This window comes from Centroberyx gerrardi, chromosome 24 (assembly GCF_048128805.1).
Source record: "Centroberyx gerrardi isolate f3 chromosome 24, fCenGer3.hap1.cur.20231027, whole genome shotgun sequence".
NCBI lineage: Eukaryota > Metazoa > Chordata > Actinopteri > Beryciformes > Berycidae > Centroberyx > Centroberyx gerrardi.
The window spans coordinates 16407176-16421178 of NC_136020.1; the positions used below are offsets into that span (position 1 = coordinate 16407176).

Sequence of the window (14003 nt, forward strand, 5' to 3'; positions counted from 1 at the left end):
GTCTATCAAGAGAAATAAGTCACAGCAGCATACTTCATATATAAATTAGTAATTATTATGTGAATTTCTGAGAATTTAAAGGAAAATCTTAGCATTCATCAAAACAGTCCTCTATCACTGAAAAAAAAAAAAAAAAAAAAACCTTGTGAATTCACAGCCTTGTGAATCTTCCATAAACTGCCATTACAGGAAAATAAATGATAGATAAAGCCCATCATAAAGCCACATGACTGGTTTAGTCATTCGTTCCTATGTAGCCAGCACGTCGCCCACTGAGGTAATGTTTTGTCTCTCTCTGCCCTAACCTTGACAGATTATTGGCCATGCTGAGAAAACCCGAACCATTTTATAGGTTGAAAATATTGGCAGGGAAAGGCATCCTTGTGAGGTAAGCAGCTGTGCTGGCCATATTGCGTATCGATCCACCTTGCGCCGCGATGGCTGCACTTAATTAGATTTATATTGTAAACAAAGACTCAGAGTATGAAATTTGAATTAGCAGGTAAATGTTATCCATCACAGCAAATAATAATATTTTGTGCAGTGTGATGCAGTATTGGTATTGCTGAGATTTATCTTGGCTGTAAATGGAGTGAGAATCTTCCCCCTCGGAGTTTAGTGCAGGCTGTAAAGCTGCGGCAGCCGACCCGCTCTCTCTCTCCTCGCTGCAGGCACAGCTCAACGACAAACAAACACAGGAACATGCAGGAACACAAACACACAGGCACGTTCGCCTATCCTCTCATAGGCCGCACAAAGGCAGTAATGCGTCTTCATACAGATGCATATACACAATAATACTATAACCAAGAAAAAAATGCACAGATACACTGAAGGCTTTGAGGCAAGAAAAGAAAAACAAAAAAAAATATATACCCACCCAAGGCACACATCCACACACTCTTCTTCTCAATAATAATTATCCCACAATAGGTGACCCAATTTGACTCCCCAATGGTGTCATTCTCCGCAGCACTACTTTTCTACTGTACCTGCATGTACCCGTTGCTCCAGGAAACTCCACATTGTCCTGTCTTAATCAAATTAAAACGTGTAGAGGCGTGACTCCGAACGCTGTCAGAAAAACCTCAAGGATATGGAGCAGATTATTGGAATTCAATCTGATGTAATTAAACACCCCTCCCCCTCTCCCGACAATCAGTCTCTCACGGAGAAAAAAAAAGGCCCCTCCGGTTACTGTGAGGTCTCATTTCCGGCTCCAGATATTCCTCTGTACACACAGGCGTAGAAGGAACTGGGATAGGCTGAGCCAGCCAGATCGCTGTGTTAGCTCTCAGAGTAAAAGCCAAGTATGGGTAAGCGTAACAGTGCAGACCTGGATTTAGTGAGCCAAGCTAGGGTTAAGACCAAGAACAAACATTTAGGCCCGTGCCTTTCATGGTGAAATTGAACAAACTCTTCTTGGGCCTTCAGTGTTTATCTTGGAATCAAAAGACCTCGTCGCCTGCATAGAGTCAGAGGGGATTCAGAGGGATTTCTACTGCTTGTTTAATAAGGCTGATATGTATTCCATGTCTATTTTGTGTTCATATGGCTTGTAAGTGGATGTTGAAGTGACACTGGACCTGTTTTCCCTATCCTATTGCAGCAGATATGGGATCTAGTGCTAGGATTAGGAGAACAATTGGAGAGTTCATTTCCAAAATGCTCTGTATCCATTTTGGGAAAAAAATCTGAGTGATAAAATCTGAGGTTTATCATTCAATATCGGAATAGGATCATCCTCATAAATAGTATTATTATTTATCAACTAACACCATAATTGTTCCATAATTTGTTAAAATTTTTTGCAATCCAAAACAATGCGTATCATTTTGGAACAAAAGTCTCCACATGGAGAGATTTAATGGAACGTCTAGTCACAGAGAGCTGTGTCTGAGAAAAGTAAATGCAGTTTTACTTCAGGTACTGGAATTAGTTAAATATAGAAATTGTATCACAAGTGTTGCAGCAAAATATATGTTTTTTTTAAGCCACACTGAAAACAAAGCCACGGTGAACTCTACTCAGCTCTGCAGCCTATAGCAGTACACACAGTCAGTCACTGTGGGTGTCGAGTCAACTCAAAAGCCCTTGAAAATTGTATTGGAAAACCACATGACAGCATTCATCATTCTATAAAAGCGTTCTGTGGAATGCATAATTGCGTGCTTATACAGATTAATTCCAGTTACTGACATTTTGATACTGTTAACAGCACTGCAGCATGGTATCAATTATCATTCATTATGGCCTGCTATTGTATGTAACTGAATGAAAGCTCCCATCAGAGATAATCATATATTCTATTTTCACGGTTTAAATGCTGACTTCCTAGTCAAACTATCTTGACCCCTTACAGGATATTCTCTGTCACTCTGTCTGTTTTATAACATTTATTTATCCAGGAGATATTTGTTGGGCATGCTCTTTTCCAGCAATGCCCCGCTTCGTATTCATTCAGTTACACATATTCACACACGGGAGCCCAGTACAGCCATTTGTTTGCCACCGGTGCAGCTGAGGGATGAGGATGTTGATTAAGTGCATCTCGATAGAAGCTGAGGGAGGGGGAAATGTTACCCGCTCACTTCCCCCACCCAGTTTTTCCCAGGGAGTTTCCTGGGGATTCAAATCAGCAACCATCTGGTCACAAGCCTACTTCTCAGCGTACATTATGTACAGTATCAGCTCATTGTATAGTTTGCACTGTACGGGCTTTATACCACTCTTCAGGACGAATCTAAAAAAAGGGAAACTTCCTTTTGTAGTCACTTTTGGAGATATGCAGTCAATAAAGATAAGACCAGAATAAGATCAATTGAATTTTCCTTAATAAGTCGGATGACCTTGGACACCAAAACGGTCTATATCTGCAGGTGACGTTTTCTTTCATGTATTTAATTTATTCTTAAAATATTTCATGATAAAAAAGTATCTTATGTAAATGACTCTAAGACTTCTGCAGTGCCTCCTCCGCCTCGTCTCTCTCTCTCTCCACGCTGTAGTCGCCGTTGTCGCCGGAGAGAGGCCAGATTTGTGCGAACAAACACAAGCACAAAAATAAATTAAGAGATCAAAACCCATAGAGAGGAAACGAGTCAGTATTCCACACCGTGTACAATACAATATCATAGCAAATTAGCAGATTCCAATGGCTTCCATTGACTACCATAGATATACAATGTTCAGTTGGCTGTAGATCAGTCAGTCAGTAAATCATGTCACTTTCCTTTTTTTCCTTAATGGTTTTGATAGACAGTGACTTGTAGATGACCATGAAAAGAAAGCGGCTACAGATGTGTGAACAGAAAACTCAGGACTACGAGCCAGCAGTAATGAGAACAACAGCATTTGTTCACATCCTACTAAACTGCCATTGTGACCACATTTTATGTCCAATAAGCTTCTCTACAAAGGTACAACATATAAAACTGTTAAATATATAACTTTTTAGGGCCTTTCAAAATACATTTAATGACATTTCTTTACTCCTTCTTTTCAATCAGACTCAACAGCTTTAATACTCTCTTTAGATATTCATAATTTCTTTGATATTATCTGCACTCCTTCACCGGTGACCAACCGTTGCTTATTGCAAGTTGTCCCAACCATAGCTATTGAAAAATGCAAATCAGATTTTTTTGATACACAGTTATATGTATGTAGTACCTATATCTCCAGTTTCAAAATACAGTGGTGGGCTTAGTCTGAGAAAAAATGTCTCCAAAGTGTTAAAGGTAATCCTTTGATTGTGTACGGTACATATGTGGGTCCCACCAGACACAAGGTTCGGTTTGCATCGGTCCACTGTGCACCATGTCTCTGTGCGGGGCAGTCGTTGGTCGATGGCGACACAAACAGCAAGTTCACAAAGTCTCCGTCTGTCTTTGCCAGATGGTCCGTTCTGTCACAATGATCGTAGCTGTTGTTTTCCTCTTTGGTCTATAAAAATATGGGAGGTTTACTCCAGCAGAAGGCCTATTCACAGCAGTGAGCGCTCAGTTCGGTCTACGGCCTGGCGAGGTGGTCAAAGAAGCCACAGGGTCTGGTCTGTAATGATCCTGTCTATGCTCTGGAACTCCTGCCCTTCAAAATCCATCTCGTCCCTTAAGAGGCGAGGAGAGCGAGACGGGGGAAATCCTTCATTCGGGGCAGTTAGCGACAGCAGTTCCAAACAGAGGACTCCCATTGAGGCAAAACAATTTTCAGGATGTGAAGGTTTCCAATCCTCCGTGGCACAAGGGAGCGCTGCTAATTCACAGAGCAGGCAGATAGAGTCGAGAGGAGGCGGGCGCGACATGTTGATCCAATGACAGACAGCAGCAGGGAGCAGGGAATAGGAAATAGGAAGTGTTTTTCTGGAGGAAACTGCAAGTGGTTTGTCCAATGTCCAGGGGAGAGACGAATCCCTCAGACAGTCCCTCCCTGGCGGTCCCGTCTCTGGCTGCGTTATGAGACCTGCAAATCAATAAAACAGAGGAAAGATAAGATGCTTGTTTCAACACACTGTCCTCTCAGCTCTTTAGACCGGTCAAATCAGTGTCATCCTTTAAATCACTTCTGAAGACCCACTTGTACAAAAAGGCCTTTTAATAATTTGACCTGCGTGTTTTATACCGAACATAATTTATTTATTTTTATCTTCATATTTTTATTTATTTCATTTTATTTTATTTTTCCTCACTACTGCTGTTTTGTTTTGCTGTTTCTTTATATTGCCTGTTCATTAAGCACTTCTGTTTTGAAACGTGCTATATAAATGAAGATTAATATTATTATTATTTGCACTTTGTTCTATTTACTCTTTTACTACAAGCTTTCTTCCAACAGCACAGTAGATCTACCCACCTATCTGATCATTAACAAGAAGACATACATCAGTGTCAACAGATGAGGATAAGCAAACAATGGGGAGGATAAATTATGAGATAAGATTGGGGGTGAATATCAACAATATTATATTACAAATAACCAATATCAAATCCACCATTTGAAAAATCTGGCATCTATTCGGACAAAATGTTTGCTGACATGAAAATAAAACTCACTTTTGAAAATCAAATACAGAAGTTATTAGCTATCTTCATCCATTTACTTGCTTTATTTTTACTTGTCAATCTTATGTTCTTGCATTGGGAACAGGCAGGGCAGTGGGAACATCATATTGTCAAAAGACATGGGGGCAAAATTCAACCTTACAAAACATAACATTAATTTTTGCAATGTCTTACCCACTCCCCAACATTTTTAATAAATTAAATGGAGGATGTAAAATCATTCCATCCAGTGTTTTTGCTATAAGCAATGAGTGCACCCATTGCTCCCCTAACAACTCGAAAGTGTAGCATTAATTAATTGTACAGCGCTCTGATAGCAGTATAGGAAAAAAAAAAAAAAAAAAAAGTCGACAGCTTACTCATTGTCAAGTAAAATGTTCTGGCAGTCAAATATTTAGAATTCTTCGGGGGGTGTAACCCAATAACAAAACAAGTCTCGCAGTGCAGAGACTGAGAAACAATTAATCTACCACAGAAAGACAAATCTGGAAGCCTCCTCACCATCTGGCCCCAGCCAGTCACACAGCCAACCTGATAGAGGCATTGATGCCTTCCAAGATTGTTGCACTGCCGCCACTGACGCTTAATTCACAATAATGAAGTCTTGACAATTACACAGGGTGCAAATTGCCATGAAAGGGGCAGGTGTTGGATGGAGCGCTAGCATGTATCACAGATGAAACAATATTGGATGCTCTGGGAATAATCAAGATCTCAATGAACCCCGGTTTGATAGGGCTAATGTCATGGTTTCGCTGGTGATGGGCATGAAATGACCCAGGAGTGTAGCAGATAAAAGCAGGGGCGAGCCACTGCTAACTCCCTGCCTCCGACTGCTGCCCACGTAGGTCTTTAGTCCCGTTGTAAGCACTGTGTCTCCAACTCACACTGCCCCCTAGTGGGGACATTGAGAGTATAATGGTTGTGAATGGACAAGGACCAGCGGGTAAAATGTAGGGGGAAAAAAATCCCAGCATAGAGACATTGGTATCTCTGTTAGAGAGATCTCGAGGGAATTGGAATGCAAATGGATTTAAACAGATGGCAGGCATTGAGACGGTCTTGTTCTATGTAAGCTATCACATATTCTGTGTCTGCCATGGTATCTTTCTTATTCTGAAACTCATAAATGGTGGACTATATATATATATATATATATATATATTATGTATCTTTCTCTCTCTCTGTCTCTCTCACACACACAGACACTGATAGTCTCTCTCTTTTCCTCACACCCACACCGTGGCAAATGGTTCCCTGTAAATCTCACACACAAATCTCATCTCAGGGAAATGGAAGCCTTCTATTAAAAAGGGGAACGAATTTCAGATGAATATGAGATGAATTTGCCCTATGAATAAAATTCACAGGCACTAGGTGATTATTACCTGAGGTTTATCAGGAAACGACCATATTACTCTATTTTATATCTTATAACAGCAAGAGAATATTTTCCATTCTTGTGCCAGGGGAGTGCAGAGAGGAAGGAAAATGTGATGCAGAGCCAGACTGGCTATCGAACACATGGACGAACTTTGTGCACAATGGTCCGGCTGTTCTAAACAAGACCAGAAACAGCGTTAGGGCTCGTATAAGACCGATAACTGCTGGAGGTGTCACAGAAGCAGCTGGAAACTCATGGACAGAACCCATGGCTGTGTTAATGTGTAAATTGTGCAGACTCTCTCTCTTGTTATGGGGCTAGCAGGCAGACCACTCAATACTTATCGATATGCCCCTGGTGGTGTTCAATCCATGGACAAGGAAAACATCTCAGGGACACGACATATGGCTTCCTGTCTCTCAGCAGAGCTGGAAGTGTGACGCTTTGATGTGGATATGAGAATGTGGTGTGTGTGTGTGTGTGTGTGTGTGTGTGCAGTGTGCTAGTGCACTTGTTTGTAAGTGTGAGCAGGCATTTATATATATATGTCACATTTTAAGTGAGTAGGTGTGTGTCCATGTGTGTATGTACGTGTTTCAGTGTGTGCCTATACATATATGTGTGTATGCCAGTGCGTGTGTTTGTGTGTTAATGTGCGTGTGTGCTGGCATCTGCCTGTATTTGTGCGCTCCTGACACTTCTGTTGGCGCCGGAGAAGCCACTGTTATTTACAACACATATGGAGTCGTTCTCCACCTGGGAGTTAGGGGACCGAAAACAAGCGCACCCGAACATATGGCCCCAGCCTGACATTTCCTCTCTGTGTGAACTCCAGCCGACTCCCCTCAAAATGTCACAGCGCAGCGACCCACGGTGAACGTGTGAATGGGCACGCATGAGAGAAAATTGATTCATTTTGCCCCTTCAAACTCCTTATCAAGACTATGACGGATATGAGTAATGCACAGTTCAAAAACTTAGCAGTGCTCAGAATAGAATTCAGTGACGTAGACGTATTAAATGAATATTAATAAGTGAACTTGTAGGTTAGGAACGATCCACAGGTTAATAAGGAATGGGAAATCGCTCATTATACATAATGTGATGTTGGATAATGCCTGGAGCAGATACTGTGATCAAAATACATGGAGACCCGTACATGTATGCATCGGCCCCCAGACGCTAGGCCCTATTCCGCATTAAGAGAGAGTTCAAAGCTATCTGGGGTGTTATATCATTATCAACCCTTTCATACTGCATCTCTTCAGAACATCAAAGCAAGCGGAGTTCACTATCTGCATTCTACAATATGAACAGAACTTTAATACACAAGAGGAAACATTAGAATAGACTTAACGCGATCCTACTGTGGCAGCTTCAGCATGGAATAACAAAATGTCATTAATTTGAGATACAAATACTCTATACTCTATACTCTCTATACACTATCACATACTGTAACAAAGTATAGATTATATCTGTTTACATGATGCAAGCTACTATATTGCATATACACTGTATGAGATCAAATGACTGCAGGCGATAAGATACCATATTACTTTGTTCTGTATAGCATGGGATCAAATAATTAAGACAAATCAAAGATCAAAGATATGCTCTTCTATATGATGTATTGTGCCAGCATCTGAGTTCACAGCATGCTTTCCATCCTGTGTCTATTTTTAGTCTCAAATCTGTAGACATGCTGTCTGGTCTGAAAAGCGCAGGGATCAGAGTTTTTTCGAAAAGTGAATCATAACGTGGACCATAAATGCTGACAATATTGACCGACAGAAGCGCCTGGTTTTCAGAATCTGTATGGGACTGGATATTTTTTACGACGTCGGCCTCATTCCTTTTATTGCATCGTACGTTAAATTTACTACATGGCTACTCTCTACTTCCCGAACACATGCATTAATATCAGTCTCTCTGGCGCCTTGTTTTATTTGAGTGTACGGATGCCAAGCTCTATAACTGACACAATACTTTAAAGACAACATTTAAAGACAACATAATAGAGCAAAAAAAAAAAAATGCACACATGGATTTCCTGTGGTTAAATACGCACAAGGGGACTGGTGAGCTTACGGTAAAATGAGCAAGCCAAATAAAGAAACTAAACAAGCAGACAGTTGCTTTTATTGTATGTGGATTTATGTGTGTGTGTGCAATTCTGTGTGTCTATGCATGCTTGTGTGTGAGTGTGTGTGCATGCTTTGTCTTGTTTGCTTGTTTCTCTAAAGCTGGAGGGTGAGCGTCAAAAACCCTAATATTGATTGATTGTCATCAGTTTCTGAACATAAAAACATTACTAAGAGAAGAAATCCAATGACCCACTTAATCAGGTCTCTCACATTAGGAATGCTCATCTCAGATCAGTTGTACCTACTTGCTCATCTGAGAAACACAGTCGCAAATAGCAAATTTCCATGCAGAATACTAAGATACCATTGTGTCTAAATACATTATTTTCCTCTCTTTCTGCTCAGAGGCTTTCGCTGTACCTTGCTGCCTCCATGAGGCCCTCGGCGCTCTGTAGCTGCTTGTGTTGCTTGCTGCCTTTTCGGGACCAGGGCTGGTTGGAGTTGCTGTTGTTGTGGTGGTGTTGGTGGCGGTAGATGGTTTTTGGCTGTCTGTCAAGGGGTCGTCAATGCTCTCCGCCATAGTGTGAGAGTGTCGAGGGGGACTCTTGTCGCGTCATAGAGCCTGAGGGGAGAAAGGGGGAGGAGGAGAGGGGGAGGAGGAGAGCGAGAGGGGAGGCGGTATGGTTATCAAGCTCAAGATGAGGATGCTGTTTCTTTTATTTTCAGATTTAGACACACAGTCACACCATCAACACCACCACCATCACTGTGAGAAATTGCCTGTTGTGGCTTTGTACAAACCTGGTGGGCTGTTCTGTGCTTGTGCTAGTTACAAGGCAATTGGTTCTACTGTATGCATACAGAGTTAAATATGGGAGTGTGGGTGGGAGTAAAATGGGGTCTGATTCTACATAATGGCTTGCCAACATGGCAGCATAATAGAGAAGCCCTGTGTGTTTTTCCAGGAAGAAAGGAGGAGGAAAGGCACACGAGGAGGAGCTTTAGAAAAATGTGTCGGAGAATTCTGTGAAACTGCATTTTATTTAACAGTTCTCAATGTGTGCACAGGTGTCTCTGTGCATCATAAGTGCATTCAGTATGCTTGCGTGTGTAAGTGAGCACATGTTTTATCCTATGCATGTGTGCATTTGTGTGTGTGTGTGTGTGTGTGTGTGTGTGTGTGTGTTTGCTTGCTTGCTTGTTGGGATAAAAAAAAAAAATGCCGCTTGGCTCAATTGAATGGGAGCTGCTGGCAGCGACAGTAAAAGCCAGTAATCACTTCCTGCTTAATTAGAAAACAATGACCTTTTTTCGCCAATGAAAATGTCTGAAACTGGGCAATGTTGACAATAGGGCTGAAATACAGGCAGGGACACTTTCATTGGCCAGTAGGAGCTGGAGGTTTAGAACAGCACTGCTCACTTAGCAGATCAATCCCACTAGCTCTTAGGCTGTTGATAAGAACCTAGAAAGACAGACTTTCTCATTCTCTTTGTCTCGGTTTTCTCTCCCTCTCCCCCCTCTCTCTCCACTAACAAGAAAATAGTCACAGTGTCTTTCTCAATTTCCCAAAATGGAGGACTTGGTATTTTCCAAGCGGAGAGGTTGTGCTGACTTGGCTCCCTCCAGATGTAAGCTGGCAGACAGAGCTAATGGTTAGCAGCAACAGGGTCTCTCTCTCTCTTTCTCTCTCTCTCTCTCTCTCTTCCTCTCTCTCTCTCTTCTTTCTCTCTCTCTGTCTGTCTGTGGTGTCCAAGCAGCTGTCTTCTTAGTGGTGATTCTGTTCAACCCACTGTTGGATGTGGCTGGAGGGCCCAGAGGGATCAATTACCAAGGCCGGTACCGACCCAGAACCACATGGGGGAAGTGGTGATGGTGGGGCGTGAGGGGGGATCCCATCAGGCCCAAGCCTAAGCCGGATCCACAGAGAGAGAGAGAGAGAGAAACAGAGAGAAGAGAGACTGATAGACGGATGGAGAGAGGCCCTCAGTCCCCGCTCAAAACCCCCAATCGAAAGAGCTTTTTCATACTCGGCCGAACACACGCTCTCGTTGGCAGATGTGTAAATGTGTAAATGCTGTAGAAGCTTGCAGGAAGATGTAGACGGGTCCGGGGGTTGCCTCGTGTAAACTGCACCCTTGGAGACGAGGGCTGTTTGTGTGAGTCTGAGAAGCAAACAGCCCTCGCCTCCATGCATATATATGAATGTACATATGTCTGCATGTAGAACCCTACCCTCTCCCACATGCATAGAGTGCCTCGAGTGCATAGTATATGCACATACGTGAACATATACTATCAACATCATGCTCCTGATCAATTGTGGCAAACACGTTTCTGCACTCTCTCCTCGTTTACTGAGCTCCCAGTCTGCACTTCTCCATTCTACTCTCAACTCATCTCTTTCCCTCCCATACCCCCTTCCTCACTCCTCTCTTCTTCTCCTCTCCTCTCCTTTCTTCTCCTCTCCTCTCTGCAGTGAAAAAGTCTTGATTAGAGTAATCACAGTCTTTCTCTCACTGGGTGCCACCTCTGTTCACGGCGCTCTGTTCACAGTCTAAATACCCCAATCAGGACCGACCTAATGGAACATATGATTAAGACCTAGTTAGAGACTTAAGTGTCTACATTCAGTGCCCGTATGTGTGTGTATGTGTGTGTTTATATGCGTGTGTATGCATGTTGGCATGAGAGCTCACGCAAAATCAAGTGAAGTTTGTGTAGCCACACAAAACGCTGTGCTTGTTTTCAATCATTTCAGTTGTTTCAGGACTGTTTTCTGCATTCTGAGTCAGTGTTTGCTCCACGCAGACCTGTATTTTCTGAAAACATCAACGATGATGGTGCGTTGTGTAATTGCATGTGAAATGTATAGTAATCCTACAGGACAAGTGAAATGTGTCTGAGTGGATTTCAGGAAAACTGTTGCCCTTTTGAGGGACTTACTATAGATCAATGATTTGAAAACATCGGCTACAGCATGTGTGCTGTGTAAACAACGTGGCAGCTTGTCTTTGCAGTCACTCATGACAGTTTTTCCTGATGTGGGATTTCGTGCAATTATAACTTGCCGAGACAGAAAATACTTGAAAGGGGTGTCCTTTTCCGTTAACGTAACAGGCTCTGAAAGGCTTAACAACAAGAGCCACCGCTTGATGTTCACCAACTGAAAATGACTTGAATAGTGTTTTACGATGTCTGACTGGCTCAAATCTTCCTCTCTCTTTCAGTCATACTTGCTCTCTCACCACCACGTACAGCGCTCTTTTCTTCTCTCACGCTGCTTTTCTGTCTCTCTTTTGAATTGTACGTCTTATCAGCCTGTCACAAAAGTCGTCAGATAACCTGAGGTGATTTCGCTCCTCTCCTCTAATGGCGTTCTCGCTCTGCCTAGCTCCCCGCGTCGGTACATGCGGAGGGAGATAGCTCCTTGCGCCGTTTCATCTGCCAGTCTAAAATGGTGGAGGGCACAACGCGGAGCATCCTCCTCTCGGGAGAGAGACAGCAATAAGCCTTTCACAGAGAGAAGGAGGTATAGGAGATGACTGCTGAGACTATCGCTTCGCCAACAGAGGACGCTTTGGAAAAGCAGCAAAGGCAGCATTTGACTCCAGGTAACAGTCTGATAAGATGTATATTCAAATCATTTAGCATCATGGAAGGAGGAAAGTACTTTGGCAGTGAGCAATTAACTCTTCACTGCCTGATGAAATCGCAGCATTAAAAAAGTCTCCTTACCTTGCACTTCTCTATACATGATCATTCTAGTGGAAAAGGAACAGTTTGTTACATATATTGCCAGGATGCTGTAGCTCTTACCCTTGCACTCCTTACTATTGGTTACTTGCAATCTTGGTTTGCCTAAAATGCAAATGTAAGTCCTGCACCATAAGTTAGAAAACAGTCATAATATTTTTTGCATTTTGTGCATGTTACTTATGCTACACATTTTATTGTAGGTTAAGTAGAAGCCTACAGTGAAAGAAAATAACCATAGCAATATGTTTCAAAGTGTTTTGAACATCCAACATACTTGCAGTTGCACAGTCAGTCCAAATCAGTTTAAATGGGAATGTTTTACATCATGTGGAAGTCCACAACCTGTACTGTTTGTAATAATAAACAGCAGAACATTTTAGAGAATGAGATTTGTGAACATCAATCCTCTAAAGGCTTTATATGGTGCATCTGAGGGATTCCATTTTCTGCAAGGTTAATCCCTAGGAGGAGAAATATATCACTGTCAATGAAACTCTTGATGTTGCAGTAAATTATCTGCGATAACTGTAGTATTCAGATGTACACCTGTTTTTGATCTGTGGCCTTTTCAAATGCTGTGCGGTACTAATAAAAGTAACCTACAAAACATCACTGTCAACAAGAACCAATGTACATATCAATCTTCATACGTTTGTTCTGTAGCTGGCCTTGGAAAAAAATCTATATCGTGTTGTTATTGACAGGGACAACATGTTCTCTTCATAGCAGGGTCAGACTAAGACAAATAGGCCTGTATGAGGAGCGAGAGAGAGAGAGAGAGAGAGAGAAAGGGAGAGAGAGAAAGAGTGGGAGAGAGAGAAAGAGGGAGAGGGAAGAGTGAGAGTAAAAAAGAGAGAGTCAAAGTAAAAGTGAGAGAGAAAGAGTCAAACGGAGCGTGATTTTACAACAGGAGCACATCAAATGGTGGCTACTGAGCTGAATGACATTCTTTAGGTAGAGGACATGCAGCATACATCCAAGCTGGCTCACAACTCCCTGTCACCCATGTTGCCAACCAAAAGAAAAGGTAGAAGAGGTCACTGGTGTCAACTTGAACAACAATCATCCTCCGTTTGACAGAAAAACACAAACTTCTCAAACATTTGACCGGTACACGCAGACCGCCTCGCGACATTTGTCCAAAATAGCCCTTTACGCATTGAAGGGGTTGGAGATGGGGCTGAGTCAGATTGAATTGGCTTAGTCAAATGCCCCCAGGGACGTGTCTGTTTGTCTGTGTTGATGTTTTCATACCAACACCTGACAGACAGGTTGGACATGCTCGATGGACTGTGCAGAAGCAACAATCATCTGGAGGCACTGCAGGGGTGGCAGTGTTTTGGGTTTGCGTGATGTTTAACCTTGAAAAGCCTTAGGCGAGGGGCAATTTGTTCAAAGTTGACCAGAGGGAAGGTGAGCAGGTAAATTGTTTTGTTTTGCTTCACATTCTCCCTTAAGTCTGCGGTTAACAAGAAGGTTATGCAATTTTTGCTTATAGGAGATTGATGCAGTCCCCCACCAGCCCCTACCTTTTATGCATTTTAAGTTCAATGCAGGGTGGTGAAGTAACGTCCCAAATCTGCCCAACTTTCCTCAACTTTCCCCAACTATCAACGGGACTAGTCCCATTATGCCAGTCAATCAATCATATAAATTAATGTTTTCGAAATAATTTCAAACAATGACCTCGGTCTGTCTGTTGCCAGTCATTAA

The 14003-nt window shown here is 42.3% G+C and overlaps 1 protein-coding gene across 1 annotated transcript in view; it reads right to left on the bottom strand.

Annotated features, from left to right (window-relative positions):
* Window positions 1-9122: 9122 nt before the first annotated feature.
* tafa5a (TAFA chemokine like family member 5a) overlaps window positions 9123-14003 on the bottom strand; it is a 107773-nt gene continuing 102892 nt past the window's right edge. The window contains exon 4 of the mRNA XM_078282120.1: window positions 9123-9153. Within this exon, the coding sequence (XP_078138246.1) occupies window positions 9145-9153 (9 nt within the window). The 3' untranslated portion in view covers window positions 9123-9144. The remainder of the gene's footprint in view (window positions 9154-14003) is intronic.